The sequence below is a fragment of the Dipodomys spectabilis genome, unplaced genomic scaffold (genome assembly GCF_019054845.1).
Source record: "Dipodomys spectabilis isolate Male_0828 unplaced genomic scaffold, ASM1905484v1 ptg000002l, whole genome shotgun sequence".
Classification (NCBI taxonomy): Eukaryota; Metazoa; Chordata; class Mammalia; order Rodentia; family Heteromyidae; genus Dipodomys; species Dipodomys spectabilis.
Genome location: NW_024870679.1, coordinates 15,442,688 through 15,468,879, shown reverse-complemented (window position 1 = coordinate 15,468,879; position 26,192 = coordinate 15,442,688). Strand labels below are relative to the sequence as shown.

Sequence of the window (26,192 nt, the reverse complement as noted above, 5' to 3'; positions counted from 1 at the left end):
TTTCAAAGAATATATTTTGTGCTTAAGACAATTTGTTCACCACTATCTGTTTTGTGTCGTTACAAAACTTTGCAGCCGGCAAGTAGAGCACTGGCCTACCAAGCTCAAGGCCATGAGTTCAATTCTTAGTACTACTAAGAAAAAGAAAAAAAAGACTCAAAGACTGGTAAGCAAAGAAAAGTCCCACAGCTTCACCAGACTAAGTGATCCATTGCAAGAAAAATTGGCAGCCAGTTCATTTTTCATGCTTTGCTGTAGTTCCATACACATCAAAATCAGTGGAAATTTTAAATTAAGGGAAAAAAAGGAACCGGAGAGGTAGAGAGACAGGGGGAAAGGATGAATGAGCTGGTTACTTAGAGTAAGGGAAATCCAGATTTTCAAGAATGTAAGTGCTGGATGTCAGCATTGCCAAGGTGCTGAGGAAAGATATTCTGCAACTTAGAATTCTATAATGTTAATGTTACTGCCCATGTTAGCAAAATACCTCAGATAAACAACTAAAGGGAACAAAAGATTTATTTTGGCTTATAATTTTATAGAGGTTGCAGTCTATAACTGATTGGTATAACTTTGGGCCTGAGCTAAAGCAGAGAATCAAGGCAAGAGAAAGAGCCGAATCAAAATAAGTGATGCTTATGGTAAAACATGAATCTTAATATAAGGGATCAAAAGGCACACCAAAATCATGTGTGGCACACAATTCAGGCAGTGCTGAGACACATTTTGACATTGAAGTAGAACTAAACATGGCCATGTCCTGATATACATGTAGGGGATAGTGCATGTTTTAGTCTCATAAAATGTGGCTTTTCCATCCTTGTTCACTCTTAACAGAAGCCATTGCTTTCTGCTAAGAACAAGCTTTTGAAGAGTGTTCTCACTGAATTTTAAGTCTGCATATAAATTGCTTCATCATTCAATGAAAGAGTATTTGAAAACCAGACAAGGGCCTCTGCTTATAATGTATAACAAACCTTGTGCTTTGGCTCTACCCTAAGGCTAATTCCTTAAGGAAAACCTTTATCCTTAGCCTGCCCCATTTCCTTTCACATACCCTAGTCCTCTTCCCCACTGTCACCAACAGATACAGCTTTGTATTGCTATTTTTCATGCACCCAGCAAATACTCTAGTTGCTCTTCAGAGACAGGCATTGTCTTTCATTTCTGTCCATCAGTAGGATCTTGAAAGTACTTCTAAGCTCATAGGTGGCATGTGGTAAATCTCTGAGTGAATTTTTTTATTTTTATGGTCCCGGGGTTTTGAACTCAGGACCTGGGCCCTGTTCCTGAGCCTCTTTGTGCTCAAGGCTAGTACTCATCGAGTCATAGAGCTACTTCAAGCTTTCTCTGAGTAGTTTACTGGAGATTTGTCTCATAGACTTTTCTGCCTGGGATGGCTTTAAACCACGATCCTCAGATCTCAGCCTCCTGAGTAGCTAGGATTCCAGGCGTGAGCCACTGATGCCCTGCAGAATGAACTTTATGGCTTATTTGTAACCCGGTAATTTTCAAGTCATACTAAGGTTAAGTTCAAATAGTTCACAAACAATGTAATGCTCTAGGATGCTAGCAACTACTGAAATAACTCAATTTAAAAACATACAACTCACGTTTTATTTTAGTTCAGTTCATAATAGGAAAAAGTAAAAATAGTAGATATTTAAATAATAATTTTGCCATTTATCTTTTAGTACACTGCTACGGACACATAAGAATGATCTAATTTAAAACACTTTCCCTTCTGAATGTATCTCTACTTCTGAAAACTGTGAAAGTATTAATAAAAGTCATGTTACATATTTAAAAAAATAAAATCTACATATCTCATCACCATTTTTATGGGGAAAAGACAGATATAATAAGATGTGGTACATAAGTTAATGATGAAAAAAAGGTTTAGAATCCTAAGTTGGCGTATTGAGTATGAAAACAATGACACAAATGATTTAAACTCTCATTAAAACAGTTTCATATTTCTCTAAAGGTACATTTGGCAGAAAGAGGAATTGTCAGCCAATATAATATACAATGAATATATCAGTTGTTTACATTTCCAACGACCACAAACACCAAGTGGAAAACCTAGGAAGAAAATCTTACAGAGACATAATTAAATGAGCCTTAGACCTTCAGTCACTGAAGATTAAGATCCTACTTAGCTCTGGTGTAAAAAAAGTCAGAACCATTCATACAAAACAGTTGGTTCTTCTGGTGAGTATGATTTCTTCCATGGGAATTAAAGGTAGTTTCATTGTAAAACAAATTCCAAGTCACAGTACATTGTGTTAAAGTAAGGCTCTAGTGTATTTTGGAAGTGTAGTAAGCTACAGCTTATTTACTGGGAAAAATTAAATATATATATATTCTTTTTGCCTCAGGTCATTGCATTCATATCATCCCAGTAAACGTATCTGTGATGTACACTATTGATAACTTAGGTTTCAGTTTTAAGCAATTATCTGTACTATTACCCACTCTTCATTTTATGGCTTTTAAATATTGTCCTTAAATATCTGAAAAGTAATGACCATATTCTGAAAGCTCATGAAAAAAGTTCTATGAACATCAGCCTGAAAAATTGTAAGGCCTTTAAAGTGTCATTAAGTAAGGTTATAGAGAGTAAAACAGGAACAAAAAAGCTAATTTGAAAATTCTATACATGGGGTTAGGGATTTAGCTCTGTGGAAGAGCACTTGCCTGGCAAGTGCAAGGCCCTGAATTTGGTCCTCAGCTCTGAAAAAATAAAGATAGAGAAAATTCTATATATGATCCCCTTCACAAAAATGAATTTATGATGTTTCTTTTTCAAAAGTGGAAGAGGGAGGTCACAAAAAACTCCTGTTGACATTTGGATACACTAGTAATATAAGGGTTTCCCCCCCAATTTTCAAAATAATTCTTCAAAATATACAGCTTTTAAGGCCTAGATTTTAAAAGACAATAAATGTGATATTAAAGTTCCCCATCAAAATAGCCCAGCCAGTTCATCACACAGATCTTAAAATAAAATGGGCATGTGAAGACTTATATGAAAAAATTGTACATTTCCAAATTATATTTAATAATACTGCACACAATTTATGGAAAGACTAGAAGGCTTTAAGTAGCGCAAAGTCTAAACAAGTTTTAGCAGGTAAATCAGTTTTCACATTATAATTCTAATGTTTAAATTATCTAACCAGTAAGCCATAAAACCTTTCTTAGGCAAGGGTTCTACTGTATTTTGAATATGGAACCATAGTTCTTTTCCCTAAGATGAAAAAAATTGAACAAAAATAATTTTATTTGGTCTAGGTTTTAAAATATTGGTACAAGAGGTTTAAAAAAATGTTTAAATTGCTTCAGTCATAGATAAAAATTTATAAAGCAAAGAAGACCTTTAGTATATATCAAAAGTCATTTATTTGTAATTTTCTATTTTTTAAACTAGTGAGAAATTAACTGAATTACTGAGTTTTAGCTCTAAAGTTTTGATTACATTGTTCTATTTTAAAGTAGTTAAGAGTAAGGTGGATGTAGTTTAGTGCTAGAGTATGTGCTTAGCATATACAAGGATCTGGATTCAGTTCCCAGCACAAATACGAAATAAAGTTTAAGACGACATCTCAAACAAAGTTGTTTAAATAGACAATGTTGGCCCTGAATTATATCAAAGATTTTTTTCCCTCTCATCTTTGTCTGGTTTTAGTTCCTTCAGGTCAGTTACTAATGGGGAACAAATATGTCATGTTTTACAACTTAATCTGTGGCCCCTGTGTCCTTCTCTTCAGAGCCCAAAGTGCTAAGCACATGGCACGTGCAATTGACTCAGGTATCCCTGAATGAATAGCGATATACCAAGGATGGATTAAGAAATGTAGAAAATCTGTAGACGATAAGAACTACATTTGTAAAACACTTAAATGATAATTTTGAAATTTCTAATCCCTTTTCTAGACTTAACTTTGGTGTGTCTCTAACTAATAGGAAGAGAAATACAAGAATACATGGTTATATCATTGTAACTAAACTGCAAGGAAGGACACGTAAAAAATTTTTGTTTCATTCATGTATTGAAGAATGAATTTTATTTACCTCACTAGTAGATCCCAGCTGCTCCAGTTATTCTGAGAAAAAATTATTTTATCAATAACAGGAAAAATATCTTCCAATATTTGTTTTAACAATTGTAATTAAATTGCTTAGTTATACTACAGAGTAGAAGCAATTAATGAATTTTGGAAATAAAAATATGTATGTACATTACCCTGATACTAAGCCAAAATATATCTAACAACCAATCTTCTTGATTTTTGTTACTCATAAAAATAAAGGAAAATATATTGTAAGTATTTTCTATATAGATTTCAATTAGAAAATAATAGCTTAATGAAAATAATAGTTCATGTGAGTGGACTGATAAGGAGGCACGAGAAGTATTCAAAACTTGACAGACAACATACTGCCAAAAGAAAGATTGAAGAATATTTGCCTCAATGACACTTTTTATAGGCAACAGCTAGATTTTTATACATTTCAATTTTATCTTATATTCAAGAAAAATACAGATCTGCAAATTAAGATGACCCAAGCTGTAGTTAAGAACCCCTTCTTTTGGCTTGCAAAATGTAGCCTTTTGATTTGATAATCCCTCTACTTTTCACAATGACGGAGTATCTCAGCAGCCACAGTGGCACCCATTCCTGTGCCTGGATGTCAGGAATGCTCTCCTGAAGAGCTTCTTGGAAAGTTGCTTCAGAAAGCAGCTCTAAAACAACAATGAACAAAACCCCAAATTAAGTTTGAAAACAAATGCACTTTTTGTTGTTGTTGTTGGTGGTGGTGGTGGGGCTTGAATTCAGGGCCATCTGGGTGGTGTCCCTGAGCTCTTTTGCTCAGGGCTAGTGCTTTATCACTTTGAACTACAGAACCATTTCTCATTTTTCAGTAGTAAGAGTCTCAAGAGGACTTTTCTGTCTGGGCTGGCTTCAAAACATGATCCTCAGATCTTGGCCTCCTTAGTAGCTAGGGTTACAGGCGTGACCCACTGGCCTAGTCAGAAGCACTTTTTATGTAGGTAAGCATTTAAACACAAGAAAAGAAGCACTCCAGAAGTGAACACACACACACACACACAACTTATTTTTTTGTCAGTCATGGGTCTTGGACTCTGGGCCTGGGTGCTGTCCCTCAGCTCTTCAGCTGAAGGCCAGCACTCTACCACTTAAGCCACAGCACCACTTGTGGCCTTTTCTGTTTATGTGGTGCTGGGGAATCGAATCCAGGGCCTCATGCATGTGAGGCAAGCACTCTTAACACTGAGCCACCTTCCCAGCCCCAGAACTAAATATAAAATAGAATATTGTTTACCTCAGTGTCTAGTGCTATTACCTATCCTATTTAATGGTAACTTCTGGTGAAGTAGAACCTGGACATTTGTGTTTTTTGAAGATCTCCAGGGAGTTCTAATGGACAACAAGGGAAAATACAGGAAGTAAAAAGAGGAAAAATACTCATAACCTTACTAGTTGGAGACAATACATCATTTCCGTTACCAAGTATTTTCTTACAACTTTTTTTTCTGGGTGTGTGGGCCTCTCTAAATATATATAGTAGTGTTATTTAAAATAATTTATAAAATATTTAATAATGGGAAAATATAGTATGTGTGGAAAATAAATACATTAGGTTTTATAGAATGAGTTGACTCACTCTGACCTTCATGTATCTGAAAATCTTACATTCCCACCGCGGGGGCTCTGACAGGTGTCCTCTCTTCCCTTCATACTCTTCTGTCTGGTATTCATGTGGTGTATTCTTTTCTTGAAATCTCTGGTTAATGGTAAAGGCTTCCCTTACCATCCTATCTAAAACTATCACCCCTAAGATGGCACTCTTTTCCTTCTTTTGCCAACTTTGCCCACAGCATTTACCATTTACCATTTTTCCTACTTATTTTATTATCTATGTCCTCCTATTAGTATATAAATTCTTTGATGACTGGAGTTTTCTGATTTTGGTAATGTATGTCTAGTACCCAAAATAATGCTAGGTACTTGGCTGGTGCTCAAATGTCTGTTGAATCAATCAATCAAGATGGAAAAATTCCATGAGGGTCAGGACAACCATACAATAGGTATGATTTTCAGATGCTAAAGCCCCACCTACCTCCAAGTAAACTGCTATGATACTAGAACCAGTATCATATTAATAGTAGATGCTCAGTAAATTTTAGGTATTTTTAAAAAATGTGGTACTGCGTTTTGAGCTTAGATCAGTCTACTGCTTGAGCTATGCCCCACCTCTCAGCCTTATTTTGTGCCAGACTTTTTTTTTTGCCAGTCCTAGGGCTTGAACTCAGCCTGGACACTGTCCCTGAGCTTCTTTTGCTCAAGGCTAGCACTCTACCACTTGAGCCATGGGTGACACTTCAGGCTTTTCTGTTTATGTGGTGCTGAGGAATTGAACCCAGGACTTCATGCATGCTAGGCAAGCACTCTACCACTAAGCCACATTCCCAGCCCTTGCCAGACATTTTTCTAGGTAAGTACTATATATGAATTCATTTAGCCCACATGTTAACTCTATGTGTTAGCCACTATTGTGCCCCTACGTTTATAGGGAAAACAGTGAGAAGTAAAGATAACTTACCTAAGAGCACACAGATATTAAACAGTTTACACAAATAGAAAACAAATATCTACTAGAAAAGCATTATTAAAAGGGAATTGGTTATAGAGTAATAAGAAGAGGTCCTTGAGAGAGTAGTATGATACAGATTAGAATTAATGGGAATGGAAGGAGAAGAAAGCAAATGAAAAGGGATAAGTTTCTATAGCGAGAACCACAAACTGACATAAAAATAATGTTTAAAAATATAAAAAATAAAATAAGGAAGTGGTGTTGTGGCTCAGGTGGCACTAGCCTTGAGCTGAAGAGCTTAGGGAAAACACCCAGGCCCAGAGTTCAAGCCCCACGACCAACTAACTAACTAACTAAATTAAAACAAAAACAAAAACAAAAACAAAACCAGTGCTAGTATATCACACCTGTAATCCTAGCTACTCCAGAGGCTGAGGTCTGAGGATTGCAGTTGGAAGACAATCCAAGTAGGAAAAGTCATAAGACTCTTATCTCCAATTAACCACCAGAAAACCAGGAAAAAACATAAAACAATAAAAAAAGACCCTCATGATTGGGGAAAAAAGTCAGAATCATCTATCTCATAGTTTTACCCTTAATGTGGGTGGTTAAACCACTCTAACTTGTAGGACAGTGGGTAATGAAGGAAAAAAACCCCATCTATTCTGAGGAAGAAGGGCAATTTTAGAATGGAGGACTTTCATGTAAAATATTAACAAAATTCTATATTAGGAGTTAATTATTTTACAACTTAGTTGCTTAAAATAAAAACAACACAAATCTGAAAACTGTTATTTACTAATTATATATTTTAAAATTTATCCAACTCTGTTCACTCTTCAGAAGTAAACATGAAGAATCAAATGAACTGCTTTATAGAGCCAGGTGTCTGAATATTCATAGATGGAATTAGTTTGTAAAGTCTATCCAGGTTTAGAACCAAAACAAACAAAAAACGACAAGCACTATCAAATAGTAATATAAGAACATGAAAAAATCCCTCTCCTCATAAACATGTGATATTTTGCAACAATAATGACATATTTGCACATAATCTAAAAGCCAATATGTAGATATATAGAAATAAATTACCAGACTTTTCATATTACCTATTGGAAAAAAAAGGTAGGAGTTATTTAAACAAATACACACATATGTAAACAGCTCCATGATGTTATATGTGCCAGTTATAGAAATACTGGCTTATATCTCAAAATAAATCATCATAGCAACTCAGACTTTTTATTACATTATTATTATGGGTTTTTTTGGGTGCCAGGCCTGAAGCTTGAACTCAGGGTCTGGGTGCTGTCCCTGAGATTTCATGCTCAAGGTTAGCGCCCTACCACTTGAGCTACACCTCTACTTTTGGCTTTTTGGGAGTTAATTGGAGGTAAGAGTCGCACAGACTTTCTTATTTGGCCTGGCTTTGAAATGTGATCCTTAGATCTCACTTTCCTGAATAGCTAGGATTACAGGCATAAGCCACTGGTACCTGGCCCACTAACATTATTTTAATGAACCTACTGATTTGCTTGCAAAAGCTTTTACTGGAGGAGGGAAGCAAGTCACTTACAGAATCTTATTTGTCATTTACATGGAAATATACAAGTTAAAGTTTTCAGACTGCAATAATACAACACAAATTGTAAATCAGGAAGATAGTAAGTACAGCACTGTGGATGAGTTCTGAATTCATACAGAACCTAAGTCTAGGTTCAAAGTTTGTCTTATGCCAGGTAGGTGGTGGCTAGTTTCTTAAACTTTGAGGCTCTGTCTCATAATTGATTAAATGTACAGTTTTAGTTATTGTAAAGATTATAGATTGTCTGTCTAAGGCACTTAGCATAGTATCTGGCATTTAAAAGTAATAACTACTAAAATGCCTCCTCTTCTTCTGATGGAACAGTATAAAAATGAGATTGGCCGATAAATAGTAGAGTTCTTAGGTTATTCAGAATTAATGTGAAAAAAAAAACTCAGTTCACCCATAGTATGCTATGTTTTTAGACATGACAGTAAAAGCTGAATGTTTTGCTTAAATGTTTTCTATATATACATATGTATACATACACTTATATATACATGTCAGTGCTGGATATCAAACCTTGTGAGTGCTATGCAAGCAATCTATCACTGAACTATACCTCCAAACTTTTCTTCCAGTATTTATTGAAATAGAATCTCTACAAAAAAGTCAGAGATTTAAAACTTTAACAAGACATTTCCCACTTATAACCAAAATTTCCTTATATGAAAAAAATAGTAAACAAACAGCCCCTTTGAAATATTTTTGCTTGTAAGTTATGTTAAACTTTTTTCCTCCAACCTTCTTATTTTGCAGTATTGATTAAAAAAAAAAAAAAGTTTCTTTCTAGCCCAGTGCTGGTGGATCCCACTTACAATTATCCTGGTTATACAGGAGGCCAAGACCTGGAAGATTATAGTTCAAAATTAGCCTGGACAGAAAAGTATGAGAGACTCTGTATCTAGTAAACTAGCAAAAATGCTAACTAGGTAAGAGACATGGCTTAAGTGGTAGAGTAACAGCTGTGAATAAGAAAGCATAGAGAGAATTTGAGAACCTGAGTTCAAGCTCCAGTAATTACAGAAAGTATACAAGCTATTCTCATTAATCATCAAATAATGTTTCTGACTGCACCATATATATGTCTTTTCTTTTTTTCCTTTTTGCCAGTTCTAGGGCTTGAACTCAGGGCTGGGTACTGTCCCTAAGCTTCCTTTGCTCAAGGCTAGCACCCTACTACCTGAATCACAGCTCCACTTCCAGCTTTTTTGGAAATTTAGTGGAGGTAAGAGTCTCATAGACTTCCCTGCAGGGGCTGGGAATAACTGAATAACTAGGATTATAGGTATGGGCCACCAGTGCCTGGCTCATAGATATGTCTTAATAGTGGTGATTAACAAAGTATTTGATTCCTCTCATGATGCCCATTAAATTTTGAAGCTGAGATCTGAGAATCAAGGTTCAAAGCCAGCCCAAGCAGGAAAGTCCAGGAAACTCTGATCTAATTAACTACAAAAGAACAAGTGGAGCTGTGGCTTAAGCACAAAAGCTCAAGGATAGCAACCAGGTCCTGAGTTCAAGACCTAGGACTGGCACACAAAAAAAGAAAAAGACTAGTTCTAGACAACAACATTCTAATTTATCACTGCACACATTCAAAATTAAATTTCCCATGCTGGGGAAGAATACAGGGCCTTGCACATGCTAGGCAAGCCCTGTACCACTGAGCAACATTTCTCTAGACCATCAGCAAGTAGCTCCTGTCAAGACAAAAGTTTGTGATTAATCTCTATAAGAGAAAACAATCAGTCTTACCTTTTGGATCATTGTGAGTCAGTAGTTGTATATCAAACTGTTTAGCAAATGCAGTCAAATCAGGTGGCATTACACAGCAGGAGGCAAGATTAACTTGGTTACTATTTGGTTTTACCTAGAAGAAAATAAAATCATGAAGTCTTTAAATAAAACAGAAAGTAGGATGTAATAAGCAATACAGGGCTTAATTTTAGCATATGTGAAAAATCACATTCTACAATGCTTCATATTTACATGAATATTTTCACTAACCTGTGCTTCTCAAACCTAGGTTAATATTTAGGTAGCTCTAGGAGGAAGAAAAATACAATACAGTGCTACAAACATTTCCTGTTAGAACTGTTTAGCAATCTAGTACATCTGCCATGGAAATAAACATAATTTTAAGTGTGCTGGGTACACATGTTAAAGGTAAAGGATCAAATATGAGTAGGAACTTTTGGTACCAAAATGTAAAATATGGCTAATAATCACAGATTTTGAAAAAGAATCAGGTAACTTACAGTAGTTGCACTGGTAGATTTTTAGATAAATCCTGGATCATCTAAGTCTATCCAGCTATTTCTTGCCATATCTACCTATTAAGTCAATGATGTTCTTGCCTGTAAGAAACTCTGAAAGCTTTATGAAGAAGGCTAAGGCTCACCAGAGGCAGTCATCTGATCTTCTAGCCTTCAGAATCATGAACTAGGAAGTGGTGCTGTGGCTTAAGCGGTAGAGCGCTCGCCTTGAGCTGAAGAGCACAGGGACAGCGCTCAAGCCCAGACTGACAAAAAAAACCCCAACAAAACCAGAATCATGAACTAAACACCTTTCCTTTATGAACAAAACAAAGAAAAAAGAAAAGAAAAAAAAGGAGGCAATGGTGGTGGCTCAGAATGAAATAAAAGAAAGTACAAATAACTTCCCTGGTAATTTAATAGATTATTACAAGGCTAACTCTCTACCACTTTCAGCCACAGCACTGCTTCAACTTTTCCCATGGTTAATTGGAGATAAAGAGTCTCACAGATCTTCCTGTCTGGGCTGCCTTTGAACTGAGATCCTCAAATCTCAGCCTCCTGAATAGCTCAGAATACAGGCGAGAGCCAACAGTGCCAGGCTCATCACACATTTTCTAATGCCTTTTTTTTTTTTGTTTTTTTGGGTAGAATTGGGATTTGAACTCAGGACCTCACACTGTGTCCAGCTGGGCAATTGCCATACTTCCATCAATTATCATTTTTTTTTTTTTTTTGGGTCCGGTCGTGGGCCTGAACTCTGGGACTGGGTGCTGTCCCTAAGCTTTTCAGCTTAAGGCTTGTGCTCTACTGCTTGAACCACAGCGCAACTTCCGGCTTTTTTTCTTTTTGCTTATGTGGTGCTGGGGAATCGAACCCAGGGCCTCATGCATGCAAGGCAAGAGCTCTACCACTGAGCCACCTTCCCAGCCCCAATTATCATTTTTTAAATGGGATTAATATTCAGCTCTATTAAAAACCCTCAACTACCCAAAACTTTCAGGCCTCACAGTGCCCATGTTTGGAAGAGATTCCCACAGTAGGCATGTACTATGTGCATAAGGCTCAAAGTATGTAGCAAAGGTGGAAAGTCAAGTTCCTTCTCAGAGGGCTCAGAGTTTGGCCATCTTTTACCTGTGCCCACTGATACAGCTGCTCCAATTGTGTTTTGTCTAGGTCAGATGTTCCTATAGCAACAATTTTCTTGCTTTGAACTAAGTTTTCTAATTCTTCCCAGTAAGGCTGTAAATGTTCCAAGGAAAGATTAACTCCATCTTCAATAGGCGGTGAAGCAATGATCACAGAATCCAGCTGTGCAACTCCAAGGACTGAACAGGCTGGCAAGAGGATAAAGAAACAAAGGATGGATGTTTTTTACATAATAAAAACAAGTAGCACTGATGTCCACAGGTATTCCACTGAATACCATCCGGATCATTCACTACTTTTCTAAATAACTGATTTTCTAAATTATGAAATAATTACTTCATAATTTGGAACATTTTCATCTTTAAAAAAATTGCAAGAACCTACTTTCCCTGCTCTAGTTTTCCTGCTCTCGAGGCTGGCGCTCTAACACAAGTACAGATCCACTTCTGTCTTTTTGGTGATTAATTGGAGATAAGAGTCTCACAGGTTTTTCTGACTAAGCTGGCTTTGATCTCAGCCTCCTGAGTAGCTAGCATTACAGGAGTAAGACATGGGCACCCAGCTTACTTTTCTATTTTTAACCAAAATGTGAACCTATATAATTCAATACAATTCAATAGACGGCTTAAGAAATGATGCTAAAACTTTAAAAGGTAAAATTAGAATCAGCTTATTCTCCTTTTTACCTAGAGCTGATCACAAGTTATACACAAATTTGAAGTTCACTATTAAGAAAAATGTTTTAATTTTTGCTTACCCATGTCAACTGCATTTCTAGTTGATGATGAGGAATTTGATCCCACAATGAACAGTTTTGCTGGGTAGCAAAGAAAACAAAACTGATTACTCCATTTGGGCACACATCTTACTACTATATATCAATATCAATATATAATATTAACATATAGATAATCCTGAATTATTTTTCCTTTCCTGATCACATAATTTTTTATTTTTTTAGGTCATAGGGCTTGAACTCAGGGCCTGGATGCTGTCTGTGAGCTTTTTCCCTTATGGGTAGCGCTTTGCCACTTTGAGCCACAGCTCCATTTCTGGTTTTCTGGTGGTGAACGAGATAAAAGTCTCACAGATTTTCCTGCCTGGGCTGACTTTGAACCATGATCCTTAGATCTCAGCCTCCTGAGTAGCTAGGATTACAGGTGGGAATCACTAGTCCCCAGCTTTCCTAATCATGTAATTTTACATTTTTTATTTTAAACATAATTTCCACTATAGTTTTAAAATCATATGGTAGCTGTCCAACAAATGTTTACTAATAAAATCAAGTATTAATTTTGCATTTATTACAAAGCAGCTCAGATAAAGAGCTTAATTACTTTAAGTATGTACGTAATATGTCATATACATATATATGTGCATAAATGTGCACACACATATATAAAAAATTGCTTTTTTTGAGATGGGATTTCACTATGTAGCCCAGGCTAGCCTTGAACTGGAAATCCTCCAGCTTCAGCCTCTTGAGTACTAGAATTATAGATACTGCACCACCACATCCAGCTGAAATGTAATTTTTGTGAATTAACATTAATGGAGAAAATAAACCATAAAATAAACACAGTGCTCAATAAACTAAAATCTATACAAAAATGAAATTAAAAATAAGAGAGGAGGCCAGGTGCCGGTGGCTTACGCCTGTAATCCTAGCTATTCAGGAGGCTGAGGTCTGAGGATCGAGGTTCAAAGCCAGCCCGGGCAGGAAAGTCCGTGAGACTCCTATCTCCAATAAACCACTCAGAAAACTGGAAGTGACGCAGTGGCTCAAGCGGTAGAGTGCTCTCCTTGAGCTGAAGAGCACAGGGACAGTGCCCAAGCCCAGAGTTCAAGCCCCATGACTGACAAAAAAAAAAATACATGAGAAGAAAATTGAAAAAAAAAAAACTACAATATTACCTTTCTAATACAATCATTTTCAGATATTATATTCTAGGTTTTAGAAATAAGAAGCAGGTTATAACATTTTTTTTCTATTTTTAAATTAGTTTATTGTTATGGTTGAATTATATTGAGCATCTACTTTAAAGAAGATGGTGGTCTGGTTCACCAGTTTAGTCTAAAACCCCCAAACCTCTGAAATCCCCATTACTTTGAATCTCAAGCATTTCAGATAAAGGAAACTCAATCTGGTTGTTTTTTTTTTTTAAATCGGTTGTGGGGCTTGAACTCTGGGCTTGAGCGCTGTCCCTCAGCTCTTCAGCTCAAGGCTAGTGCTTTACCACTTGAGCTACAGTGCCACTTCCAATTTTCCGATGGTTTATTGGAGGTAAAGAGTTTCACGGAGTTTCTTTCCTGCCCGGGCTGGCTTTGAACCATAATCCTCAGATCTCAGCCTCCTGAGTAGCTAGGATTGCAGGTGTGAGCCACCAGTGCCTGGCAGGAAACTCAATCTGTACTTATTAAAATTTTTAGGCATAACACATGCCTGAGCATTGCCACATTATTATGCATTACTTTGGTTAGTGAGGAAGTAAAAGCAGTTTTCAATATAGAAAACATAAATATATTAAGGCCAGGGCTTTGGCTTTATTTAAACTTTTTTTTGTTTTTTTTGTTGGTCGTGGGGCTTGAACTCTGGGCTTAGCGCTGTCCCTGCGCTCTTCAGCTCAAAGCGAGTGCTCTACCACTTGAGTCACATTGCCACTTCCGGTTCTCTAGTAGTTTATTGGAGATAAGGGTCTCACTGACTTTCCTGCCTGGGCTGGCTTTGAACCTCGATCCTCAGATCTCAGCCTCCTGAGTAGCTAAGATTACAGGCGTGAGCCACCGGCGCCCGGCTTAAACTTAACTTTTATATTATATTCACTGTTCAAAAGTCTAAATTCATGGTACTGGTGTCACACCTGTTATCTTAGCTATTAGTTACTCAGGAGGCTGAGATGTGATGATTGAGATTTGAAGCCAGCCCAGGCAGGAAGTCCATGAGGCTCAAAGTGATAGAGTGCTAGCCTTGAGCAAAAGAGCTCAGGGACAGAGCTTAGGCCTTGAGTTTAAGTCCTAGCACTGGCAAAAAAAAAAAAAAAAATTCTAAGTTTACTCAATAGATAAACAGGTGGGAACTGTAGGAGAAAGGAGAATGGGCAAACAGGATAATGTAGTACCTTTATTTTATTTAAAGTGATGAGATGAGCATTTAACTTATGTAGCAATGTTCTTGTGCATTCCTTATCATTGTTCCTTCTTTTCTCTCTCTCCTTTTTTTGCTGGTCATGGGGCCTGAACTCTGGGTCTGCGTGCTGTCCAGCTCAAGGCTAGCACTCTACTATTTGAGCCACAGGGCCACTTCTGGCTTTTTCTGCTTATATAGTACTGAGGAATTGAACCCAAGGCTTCAGATGTGCAAGGCAAGCACTCTACCACTGAGCCACCCTCCCATTTTCTTTTGGTGGGTCATGGGGCTTGAACTCAGGGCCTGAGCCCTTTTTTGCTCAAAGGTAGTGCCCTACCATTTTGAGTCGCAGTGCCACTTCCAGTTTTTGAGTGGTTGATTGAAGGTAAGAATCTCAGGGGGACTTTTCTACCTGGGCTGCTTCAAACTCCCATCTTCAGATCTCAGCCTCGTGAGTAGCTATGATTACAGGTGTGAGCTACTGGTGCCCAGTTGTTCCTTTTCTAACTGTTAGTCTTTTTTTTTTTGGGGGGTCCGGTTGTGGGGCCTGAACTCTGGGCCTGGGCACTGTCCCTCAGCTCTTCAGCTCAAGGCTAGCGCTCTACCACTTGAGCCACAGCGCCACTTCTGGCTTTTTTTCTTTTTTGCTTATGTGGTGCTGAGGAATCGAACCCAGGGCCTCGGGCATGCAAGGCAAGAGCTCTACCACTGAGCCACCTTCCCAGCCCCTACTGTTAGTCTTTCTAAAATGCTTTCCCTTGAAAAACCAATATAGGTCCCTTATCAAATAGGTCAATATTTACTAATTTGATCCAATTATAGCTCCCATAATCATATTATGAGACCCCACCACTATCCCTCAATTTATGAATTTATGCCATCAGAAACAGCTTCTCTGAAGGATGAAGACTGTTTAGAAAGAGGGGGAGCAAAACCCATCAAAAATCTCAAGCACTACAGTAACTAAGAACTACCTGACTCGTGAGAGATCTTAAGATGAATTTACATCATGATGGATTACAGAGGGAATATCCATTTTACTTTCTTACACAGACAGCAATGTGAAATTAACAAAAAGATATGGATTTTGGAGTTAGGCATACCTGTGAGAATTAGTCAAGCAACTACCGGTAGCATGACCACTTTTTTTTTTTTCTAACTAGCTGACAAGGCTGGCTTCAAATTCCTGGGTTCAGTATTCCTCTGTCTTAGACTTCTATGCAGTTGGGTCTATAGGTGTGTGCCAACACATCCAGCTATATGACAAATCTCAAGTTATTTATGTCACTTATGTTATAGGAGTAAGAGATCTACCTTGCAAGCCTTGATAATTATATGAGGAAATAATATCCATAAAATGACAAGTGCAGTGTCTGACATAAAGCAAGACACTAAATAGTTATTATTGGGATCAGAAAACAATGGTCCTGATCATTTTCTTCCTTCTTTTTGCACTATTCTTTTCTTTTCTTTTTTTTTGGCTGCACTGTCATTTTTTTTTTTTTTATGTTGGTTGTGGGGCTTGAACTCTGGGCTTGGCCACTGTCCCTCAGCTCTTCAACTCAAGGCTAGTGCTCTACCACTTGAGCCACAGTGCCACTTCCGGTTTTGAGTGGTTTATTGGAGATAAGAGTCTCATGGCTTTTCCTGACCGGGCTGGCTTTGAACTGAGATCCTTAGATCTCAGCCTTCTGAGTAGCTAGGATTACAGGTGTGAGCCACCGGCGTCTGCTTGTACTGTCGTTATTTTGACATCAGGGCTTTAGTCTTGCCAGGCAGATGCTCTACTTCTTGAGCCACACCTCCATCCTCCCCCCCCCCCCCCCCTCTTTGCTTTGGTTATTATTGAGATAGAGTCTTGTTTTTTTGCCCTGGCCAGCCTAGACTACAATCCACTTATTTACTCTTCCTTCTGTAGCTGGGGTGACTGACATTTGCAACCACACTCAACTTCTGCTGTTCTGATAGGAATTTTTTAGTTTGAGCTTGTGATCTTCCACACCTTCGCCTCCCACATAATTGGAATGTTAGGCAAACATCAATGTGGCATGCTTTTGATTGCCTAGGAAGGCCTTAAGTCACAATCCTCCTGTTTTCCACTTCCCTTTGAAGCTAGGATTACATGTATGAACCACTAGTGCCTCAGCCCTAACTCAGATGCATGCCCATCTCAATGATTAGCAATGGCCACAACAATAACAATGTTAATAATAGCTACCTAGCACTTACTTTGTGGTAATTACTATGTCAGCATGAGCTTTTCATGTTATTTCACTGAATCCATCCCATTTTACATATGAAGAAGTTGCAGATGGATTAAATACTTGGTAGTGTGAAAATATACTAGCAGAATTACATATTCAGGAATTCCAGCTTTCAATGACTTTGCTAAGCTGACTACATGCTTAGGGCCATAACAGCACAGCCTTTCACTTCTGTTACTGTGGTCACTGCATGTGGTTAAATGTAACTTGTTTTATTACTTCAGGCAACTTAAGTAGTTCTTACTAGTATCTCCCCAGGAAGGAAAGGCCTGTGTTTGCTTAAAGTAGAGTGCTCTCAAGTCTTCCCTTGATCTTTTTATTTCTTCTACCTTAACCTTTTTATTGTTGTAAATACACATAAATTATTTGAAGAACAGGAAGTTAAGTTTTACTTTGACTCCACTAAAGCAGTCAGCACTGACTTCCTATAAGTACCTTCAAGAGTCAACATTCATATTCCCACAAAGACCTGTTACCAGGAGCAAAGGAAGGCCTGTCCCATGTCTGACGACACTCACTACACTCCCACTGTACAAGAGAATGAATTTAAAGGCTGGACTTTACCAGAAACTTTCATTTCTTCTCTCTCATCGGGATTTATCTTTTCTATTGCATGAGATACAGTGCATTCCAAGACATCTGGAAACTCCTATAACAAACATAGGATATTTGTAATAAATACAAATTAATGTTTCTGATCACAACATTTTCTATTGTCTATAAAGTGTTTGAAAAGAACTCATAAGACAAAAGGATTCTTTACTTATGTAAAACTGTGATACAAAGGTAAAATGCTATGTGTTCTTATTTTGTATGAAAAAGTACCTTACTTTGATCAGGATGCCTGACTCACAAAAATTAAAAATAAACAAGAAGGTGAGGAGTCGTAAATATTAGCATAGTAATCTTACTTTTAAAAATTCATTTGCAGTAACATTAGAAACCTGAAAGTTTCTATATTAAGTATATGTACATATTTGTAGTACTGGGGATTTAAACTCAGGGCCTTACCTTTAGTAGGCAAACTCTCTACCACTGAGTCATGTTTCTAGCCCTATTTTGCAATGGTTATTTTTTCTTTCTGGTCTGAGATTGGGACTCTAACTAGGTACCTGCTACTTTCATTCATGCCTCCAACTCCTGCACTGGTTATTCTGAAACGCCTTTTTTTTTTTTCCTCCCAGTGCTAGTACTGGAGCTTGAATTCAGGGCCTCATGACCTCACTTGACTTTTTCACTCAAGGCTGGCATTCTACCACTTGAGCCACACTTCACTTCCAGCTTTTTGCTGGCTAATTGGAGATAAGAGTATCACAGACTTTTTTGCTCAGGCTGGCTTCAAACTGAGATCCTATGTTCTCAGCCTCCTGCATAGCTAGGATTACGGGCATGAACCATCAGCACCCAGCTGGCTAAGTAAGGTTTCGATTTTTGTTGGGGCTCCAATCCACCTATATTATGCTTCCTATTGTAGCTAGGATAACAGGAACATACAATCATAGCTAGCTTCTTTGGTTGTGATGGAGTCTGTTGGACTTTTTTGCCTGGGCTGGCCTGCAACCTCAATCCTCTCATTCTCAGCCTTTCTATCCCATAGTTAGGACAATGGGCATGAGACCTTGGCTTAATTATAAACTCAAAAAAATAGTTTTCATTGCTTTAGATTTTAATTTTTTTTGTCAGTCTTGGGTCTTGAACTCTGGGCCTGGGCGCTGTCCCTCAACTCCAGCTCAAGGCTAGTGTTCTACCACTTGAGCCACAAAACCACTTCCATGACTTGGATTTTAATGTCACTGACCTTTAACCTGTAAATGGATTTATGTCTTTAGTAGACTCTTTTAGGTTCACAACAATATTGAGATAAGGGATTTTTAATTTACCTCCTTTTTGAACTCATCCATTTCCTCCTATTATCAACATCCTCACCAGAGTGGTAATTTGTACTGATGAGTGTACACATATTCATCACAATCACCAAAGTCCAGTTTGTCCTAGAGTTTGCTCTTGATGTTATACGTTCTATTAGTGTGGACAAATATACAATGACGTACATTCACCATTACAGTATCACAGAGTAGTGACAGGGCCATAAAATGCTGTGTCCCACCTGTTCATCCTTCCCTACCACTTACTCCTGAAACCACGGTCCTTGTTACTTACTATCTCCATAGATTTACTTTCCTTACAATGTTAAATAGTTGGAATTTCACACTGTTGTCTTTTCAAATTTGACTTCTTTTTTTAATAATATGCATTTAAGGTTCCTTCATACTGATGGTTTGATAGCTAACTTCTGTCACTGAGTAATATTCTATTGTCGACACACCATAGTTTTATCTATTAATATGTTGAGGGATACCTTGATTACTTCAATCTGCTACAAATACCTACATGCTGTTTTGTGGACAGAAATTTCAGATCCTCTGGACACATATCAAGAGCAACATTGCTGGGTCATATGACAAGAATCTATTTTGTTTTGTAATCAACAAACATGTTTAACCAAAATGTATCTTTACCTGAATGCAATAAAAAGGACCATTCTACTGCATTCTAGTGAATAATGTTATGAGGATGACAAATGTTAATATGTCAGTTAAAAACATAACAACATTTAATGAAGCAAACAGAAAATACTTTCCCATAGTTCATGAGCACATCACAATACTGGCATAAATCTGGAGTTCAGAGCTGATAAAATCATGCATATGTAGAGTGCATCCTGATTCAGACACAGATTAATCAGACATCAACAGCTATAGAGTTATAAACTTGTAGTGTACCCAACAAAACAAGTTTTTCTAGGACATTCAGTTTGTATTTGATAGGAACCTTTGGCTGAGTTATCAGAGTAGTTTTAGATGGGTATTTTATATATTAGCATTTCAGTCATATCCTAGCATTTAATGGAATATAGTTCCTTATTATTTCATCAGAAACTAACATTTAAAAATTATTTCTAGTGACTATATTTCCAGGGTAATATTCTACAAAGCAATCTACCAACCAAGCCATTGGATAATCATTCCTCTACTAGAACAAATGTCAACTGGAATGACACTGGAGTGAGGAAACTAGGATGGGAACTGAGCAGAAGAATGCTAGTTTAAGAGTGAATTTTATGCTTTATACCCATTCCTACAGATCAGATTGCTAGCATGTCAAAAGAGCCACAAGGGATTTAAGGGCTAACTGCCTATTTGATTTCCCTCCCCAAACTGAAGATATTCACTTCCTGCTCACTTTACTTCTCTTTTATCCTGTATCATATCTGCATGCCCATTTCACTTACCCTGACCAAATCTGGGCTGATTTGGGAACTCCATTCATTCAAGGTCTTTTGGATACAATCTCGAAGCTGCAAAAAGAATGCATTTTTAAAAGGTTAACTAATGGCTCTTCTATCCTCATACTTGTACAATAAGGATATATTAGTTTATATTCTGTCTCATGTCAGCGTATTTTGAACTTACTTGGTAGTAATCCAAGTATATTCACTTAATTAGTGAAGACCTATACACATATGATAGAACAAAAATTTCCCAAAATATTTATGCTCATACATGCCAGGCACTCTAGTGTCTATTAATTAGAAAATATGCTGTTCCATGACTAAACTGATTTATAAACATTAATTATCCAACTCTAGCAATTTTAAATCAATGCCTTAAAGATAACCAGAGTCACGGGGTTTGCACTCTGAGCAATCAATGAAAAAAAGGAATGAGTAACTACATGCAGGCCCTGAACACAGTTGTTCTAGCCATAAACTTGTGAACTCATTATCTAAATGATGACTGCTTCTGACAAAAGTTAACTTAATACAGATAATACAAAGAACAAGTCATTTATCCATTTAAGAGTACAGAACCAGCTGGGCGTAGGTGGCTCACACCTGTAATCCTAGCTACTCAGGGGGCTGAGATCTAAGGATCACAGCTCAAAGCCAGCCTGGGCAGGAACATTATGCCCATAAAACTCTTATCTCCAATTAAGCACCAGAAAGTTGGAAGTGGTTCTGTGGCTCAAGTGGTAGAGCACTAGCCTTGAGCTAAAGAGCACAGACAGTGCCCATGCCTAGAGTTTAAGATCTATGACCGACAAAAAAAAAGTACAGAATCACCTAGGTTAAGATTGACAAGCTGAAACAATAATTTCTGTGCTACCTACAATAATCCACTTGAATTCAAAATATAAGGCCTGTATCTTTTTGTTAGGTATATTTATAATCAAACTCATCAGTACACTAAAAAATTGGTTGATAACACTCACACAGAATTACTCACCTAAAAATCAGAAAGTTTAATGTATATATAAGCAATAAAGTTTTATTCCCTCAACACACACACACACATACACACACACACACACACTCACTCACACACACACATACCCTATTGAAGTATGCAGGAAAAAGGGTAGAATTAGAGTTCAATATGTCAAGTGAAATGAGCCAGTCTCACAAAGGCTAGTATTCTGTATTTTCTCATATTTGCAAAAATATGAAGAGAATGGAACTAAGAGGGGAATTATTTAGTGAATGTGAAAGGCAGCAGGACAAATTAGAAGTTAACAATTCTATCAAGAGTGCTCTGACTCAAATCTGAGATGATTCATTACCTATGTAAGACTTTCAGGGAAGATTTCCTCAATCCAAAATGATAAAGGTGGCAGGGCAGGGCAAGGTAGCTCCTGTTCAATCATAATCCTCACTATTAAGGGGGCTGAGATCAGTGGGTTCTGGTTTGGAGTCAGCCCCAGGGCAGGAAAGTCTGAGATTCTTTTTATTTTTGGGTCCAGTCGTGGGGCCTGAACTCTGGGCCTGGGTGCTGTCCCTCAGCTCTTCAGCTCAAGGCTAGCGCTCTATCACTTGAGCCACAGTGCCACTTCCAGCTTTTTTTCTTTTTGCTTATGTGGTGCTGAGGAATCAAACCCAGGGCCTCAGGCATGCAAGGCAAGCGCTCTACCACTGAGACATCTTTCCAGCCCAAGTCTGAGATTCTTATCTCCAATTAATCACCAAAAAGCTAGGAGAGCTGTGGCTCATGTGGTAGAGCACTAGCAAAAAAGCTCAAGGACAGTACTCAGGCCCTGAGTTCAAGCCCCAGGTACAGCACAAAATTTAAAAATATATATATTGGCCTGTTTTCTAAACACATACATTTGATTTATCTTGGATTCTGGAAAACTTACACAAAATTATTTCATTACTTGAGAGATTCACTACACTACGAAGTGATCTTCAATCTTGTAAGTAGCATTTATACTGTCAGAACATTAACCTTGGCACTTGTTTCCCGTTTTTCTTCATTCTTAGAAACACACAATATCACTAAAGATAAATATCACCACAGTTTAGCCTCTGGCTAGATCAATTTGAAAAATTCCACATGACCGGTCAAATACCCTCACAACAAAGAAATTTCTGTAAGTTTTAGACCCTCAGCACTGCCAAAATAAATAAAAAGTTTAAGGCAAAGTACTAGAGGCTCATAGGACTCAGGTTCAAAGGCAGGCCCCTATAGATAAATCCACTCATATTCAACTAACCAGCAGAAAGCTGGAAGTGAATGCCAACAGCGAGTGTCTGGAAGCCTGGAGTTCAAAGTTCAAGACCTAATAATAAATAAATTCAATATTTAATAAGATTTTAATTAAACACAAAAGTAATCTTGGCAGAGGTCATAGAATTAAAAAAAAAAGTTAACTAGGCCTTTTAGAGAAATTAAACTCTATCCAATGTGTATATTTGTTTTAATTATGAGTGATTTTTTTTCTCAGTTTCTTAAATCTCTTTAAAAAAGCTGACACTTTTCAAATACATTTCTCAATTTGGAGCTCTGGTAGTTAGTCCTGTACACAAAAATGAAACACATTTATCCTGTTCAAAAGGTGTCAGTTTCCGGACAACATCTTGCCACTTTTTGGGAGTATTACCCTCAGCTTTGTCTAGTTTCTCCAATTTTGTCCTACTTTTATGAAGCATCACAAACAAAACACCATAAACTAAAAGTAGTCCTGTGAACAAAATTTTCAAACTGTGAATCAATTTTTTTCCCCCAAAATAAAATGGTCGGGGGCTGAGAAGGTGGCTCAGTGGTAGAGCGCTTGCCTTGCATGCATGAGGCCCTGGGTTCGATTCCTCAGCACCACATAAGCAAAAAGAAAAAAGCCAGAAGTGACGCTGTGGCTCAAGTGGTAGAGCGCTAGCCTTGAGCTGAAGAGCTTAGAGACAGCCATCGCCCAGGCCCAGAGTTCAGGCCCCACAACAGGACCCCCAAAAAATAAAAAATAAATAAATAAAATGGTCGGAAAAAATAGAAACACAGTATACAATGACTGACAGCTTTTGGTCAGATCTTTGGTTTTTTTTTAATGTATTGATATATACATGTAAGTATAAAACTATGAACTGCATGAGTAAAATGCATTTCTTACTGTTTTGCACTCAAAAACTCTGTAAACTACATCAGTGTGTCATGGTGAGATAAGAGAAAATTTTACCCAGTCTCATCAAAATACATGCATAATGCTATGTTGAATAATCATGATTAGTGAGGGAAGAAACTAAGGGTGAGTGTACCAAATAAATACTTCCCTTTGGAAGAAAGTGGGATGGTTTAAGCAACACATACAAACCTAGCTGGAGCCTGAACACAGGACACGGTTGGATTCTGGTACTGATTAAAGTTACTATCAAGAATTCTCATCTGGGGCTGGGAAGGTGGCTCAGTGGTAGAGCGCTTGCCTTGCATGCCTGAGGCCCTGGGTTCGATTCCTCAGCACCACATAAGCAAAAAGAAAAAAGCCGGAAGTGGTGCTGTGGCTCAAGTGGTAGAGTGCTAGCCTTGAGCTGAAGAGCTGAGGGACAGTGCCCAGGCCCAGAGTTCAGGCCCCACGACCGGACCCCCCCCCCAAAAAAAAAAAAAAAAAAAGAATTCTCATCTGAACAGTGCTGGCTCCCACCTTTTTAGAGTAGAAAGTTTCTCATTACAGCTGGTAACTTAGATTATGACAAAGTTTAGGCAATTTGTTTTTAAGAACTGGAGGCGTAGCTTAAGTGGTAGAGTGTCAGCCAGGGTTCAAACCCCAGTACTTTAAAAAGAAAAAAGAAATGTATTCTTTCATCAAGATTTGTATTTCTCACAAACTAGGTGACTGGGAGATAAATAGCTGTATGTTGAGTGTCTTCAAGTGCTATCTGTTCATCCACATAAAGATCTGATGAGAAAGCTGTTATTCAACTTTAAAGCTATGCAGACACAGGCAGAGACTATAGCTTTCACATAGCTCCTGTATTTAAAGGCTTATTATTTTTATAATTATTTTTATAGTCTGTTTCCTTCTCTCTTGTACCATCACACCCAACTTATTTTCAGTTCACACATAACAACTGGTCACATTCACTGGAATAAAAAAAAAAAAAAGTTGGTTGTAAGGCTTGAACTCAGGCCTAAGCCCTGTCCTTGAGGTCTCTTTGGCTCTAGGCTAGCACTCTATCACTCTGACCCATAGCTCAACTTCCGGTTTTTTGAATAGTTAATTGGAGACGAGTCTTCCAGACTTTCTGCCCAGACTGGCTTCGAACCCTGATCCTCAGACCTCAGCCTCCTGAGTAGCTAGAATTTAGAGGCATGAGCCACCGACACCTGGCAGGCATCTTTTCTCTTTCTTTTCTTTTTTAAAGTGCTGAAATTGTTCCACATTACAAATGTGCCTTAGACATTGTAAGTGGCAGGTAATGCTAACTACTGGCTCAGGATTGGAAAGCAACCAATATGTCACCATCCTATAATTCCAGATTAATCTCTGCCCGTTGCACCTAGGCAAAAAGAAAAAGAGAAAAAGAAGAAAAAAGAGGCAGATTAATTTCTAGTAAGAAAAAAAAAAAGCATCCTCTCTATATACCAAAGCCAGTCGCTTCGCAGCATCGGAGCGACCAATGTCAACACTGTACACGTCCACGTCGAAAGGATACGCGGTGGCCCAGCACGCGCTGACCTCGGCGGGGCTCCTTCACCGGGAGGAGCGGGGCCAGGGGCCCGGAGGTGGGGGGGGACGCCCGGGCGGGGCTCGCCTGCCTGCCTCCCTCCCCAGGGGTCGGAGACGGGGTGCAGCCCCGCGCCCTGGGGTGCAGAGCACCCTCCAGGTTCGTCCTCCCGAGACGCCCGCTCCCCCGGTGCCGGGCGGCCCCGCCGCACCTGCCCCGCGCCCGCCCGCGGCCCGGCGGGGCCCGGGGCGCCGCGGCCCCGCCTCACCTCCTCGCTGTGCGTGGACGGGCACTTCTTGCGCAGGCGGCCCCAGTTGAGCAGGTTCCCGGTCTGCAGGTGCAGGGTGCTGGCTCGCGCCAGGAGCGCCCCGGCCGCGCGGCTGTCGGTGCCCATGGCGGCGGCGGCCGCCCGAGGAGCCGGGCGGCGGCGGGGCGGCGGGCGGGAGGGCGGGGAGGCGGCCGCCGGGCAGGACGCGGTGCCCCGGCCCGAGAGGCGAGCGCGAGCGGCCGGGCCCGCGTGGCGGAGGCCGGTGTGCGCTCGGGGCCGGGAAGTCCGGAGGGCGGCGGAGCGGCGGCCGGGGCGGCCGGCGGCGGAGCGGCGGCTTCCTGCGGCCGCCTCAGCGGCGTCGGTTTCAGACTGAAGGCGCCGTTTCCTGGAAGACAATGACTAAGCAGAAATCGCCGCGGGAAAAAAAAAGTGCTTCGTAACCGTTACTCGGCCCGCGGCGGCGGGGCCGGGCCGGGCGGGCGGGCGGGGCGGGGCGCGCAGGGGCAGCGGGACGCCGGCCCGCGGGAGACTGGCGCTCGGCCCGCAGCGGGCGTGGCGCGAGGCGCGGGCGCGGGCGGGGGCGCCGGCCGGGCGGAGGGCGCGGGCCGCGCCGCCGGAGCGCGGCGTAGGACGCAGGAGCGCCCCCTGCCGGCCGGAGCGCCCCCTGCCGGCCGTACACCCTCCCTAGCCAGGGACAGCCCCAAGGCCCGCCCAGGGTCCCCAAAGCTTTGAAATGCTGGCAGGTTTTCATCCTCTCAACCTGTTGTATTCACCCAAGTGCTTTGTCTTTCTCCTTGGCTTTGCCGTCCAAAAGAATCTTCTTAAGTCAGCCCAGATTCCCCTCAATGGAAGAACGGATCAAGAAAATGTGGACTTTTACCCATCTGTTAGAATGATAAGGCATCATTTACAAAGGAAGGGAAGGAC

At 39.4% G+C, this 26,192-nt stretch overlaps 1 protein-coding gene across 1 annotated transcript; it reads right to left on the bottom strand.

Annotated features, from left to right (window-relative positions):
* Nucleotides 1-1,593: 1,593 nt before the first annotated feature.
* Gclm (glutamate-cysteine ligase modifier subunit) lies at nucleotides 1,594-25,465 on the bottom strand. The gene is made up of 7 exons (XM_042677077.1): nucleotides 25,266-25,465; nucleotides 20,300-20,365; nucleotides 17,572-17,656; nucleotides 12,374-12,433; nucleotides 11,602-11,804; nucleotides 9,968-10,082; nucleotides 1,594-4,750 (listed from the first exon to the last, which is right to left on the bottom strand). The coding sequence occupies exons 1-7, from the start codon at nucleotides 25,389-25,391 to the stop codon at nucleotides 4,581-4,583; spliced, it is 825 nt and encodes a 274-aa protein (XP_042533011.1). The 5' UTR covers nucleotides 25,392-25,465; the 3' UTR covers nucleotides 1,594-4,580.
* Nucleotides 25,466-26,192: the final 727 nt, after the last annotated feature.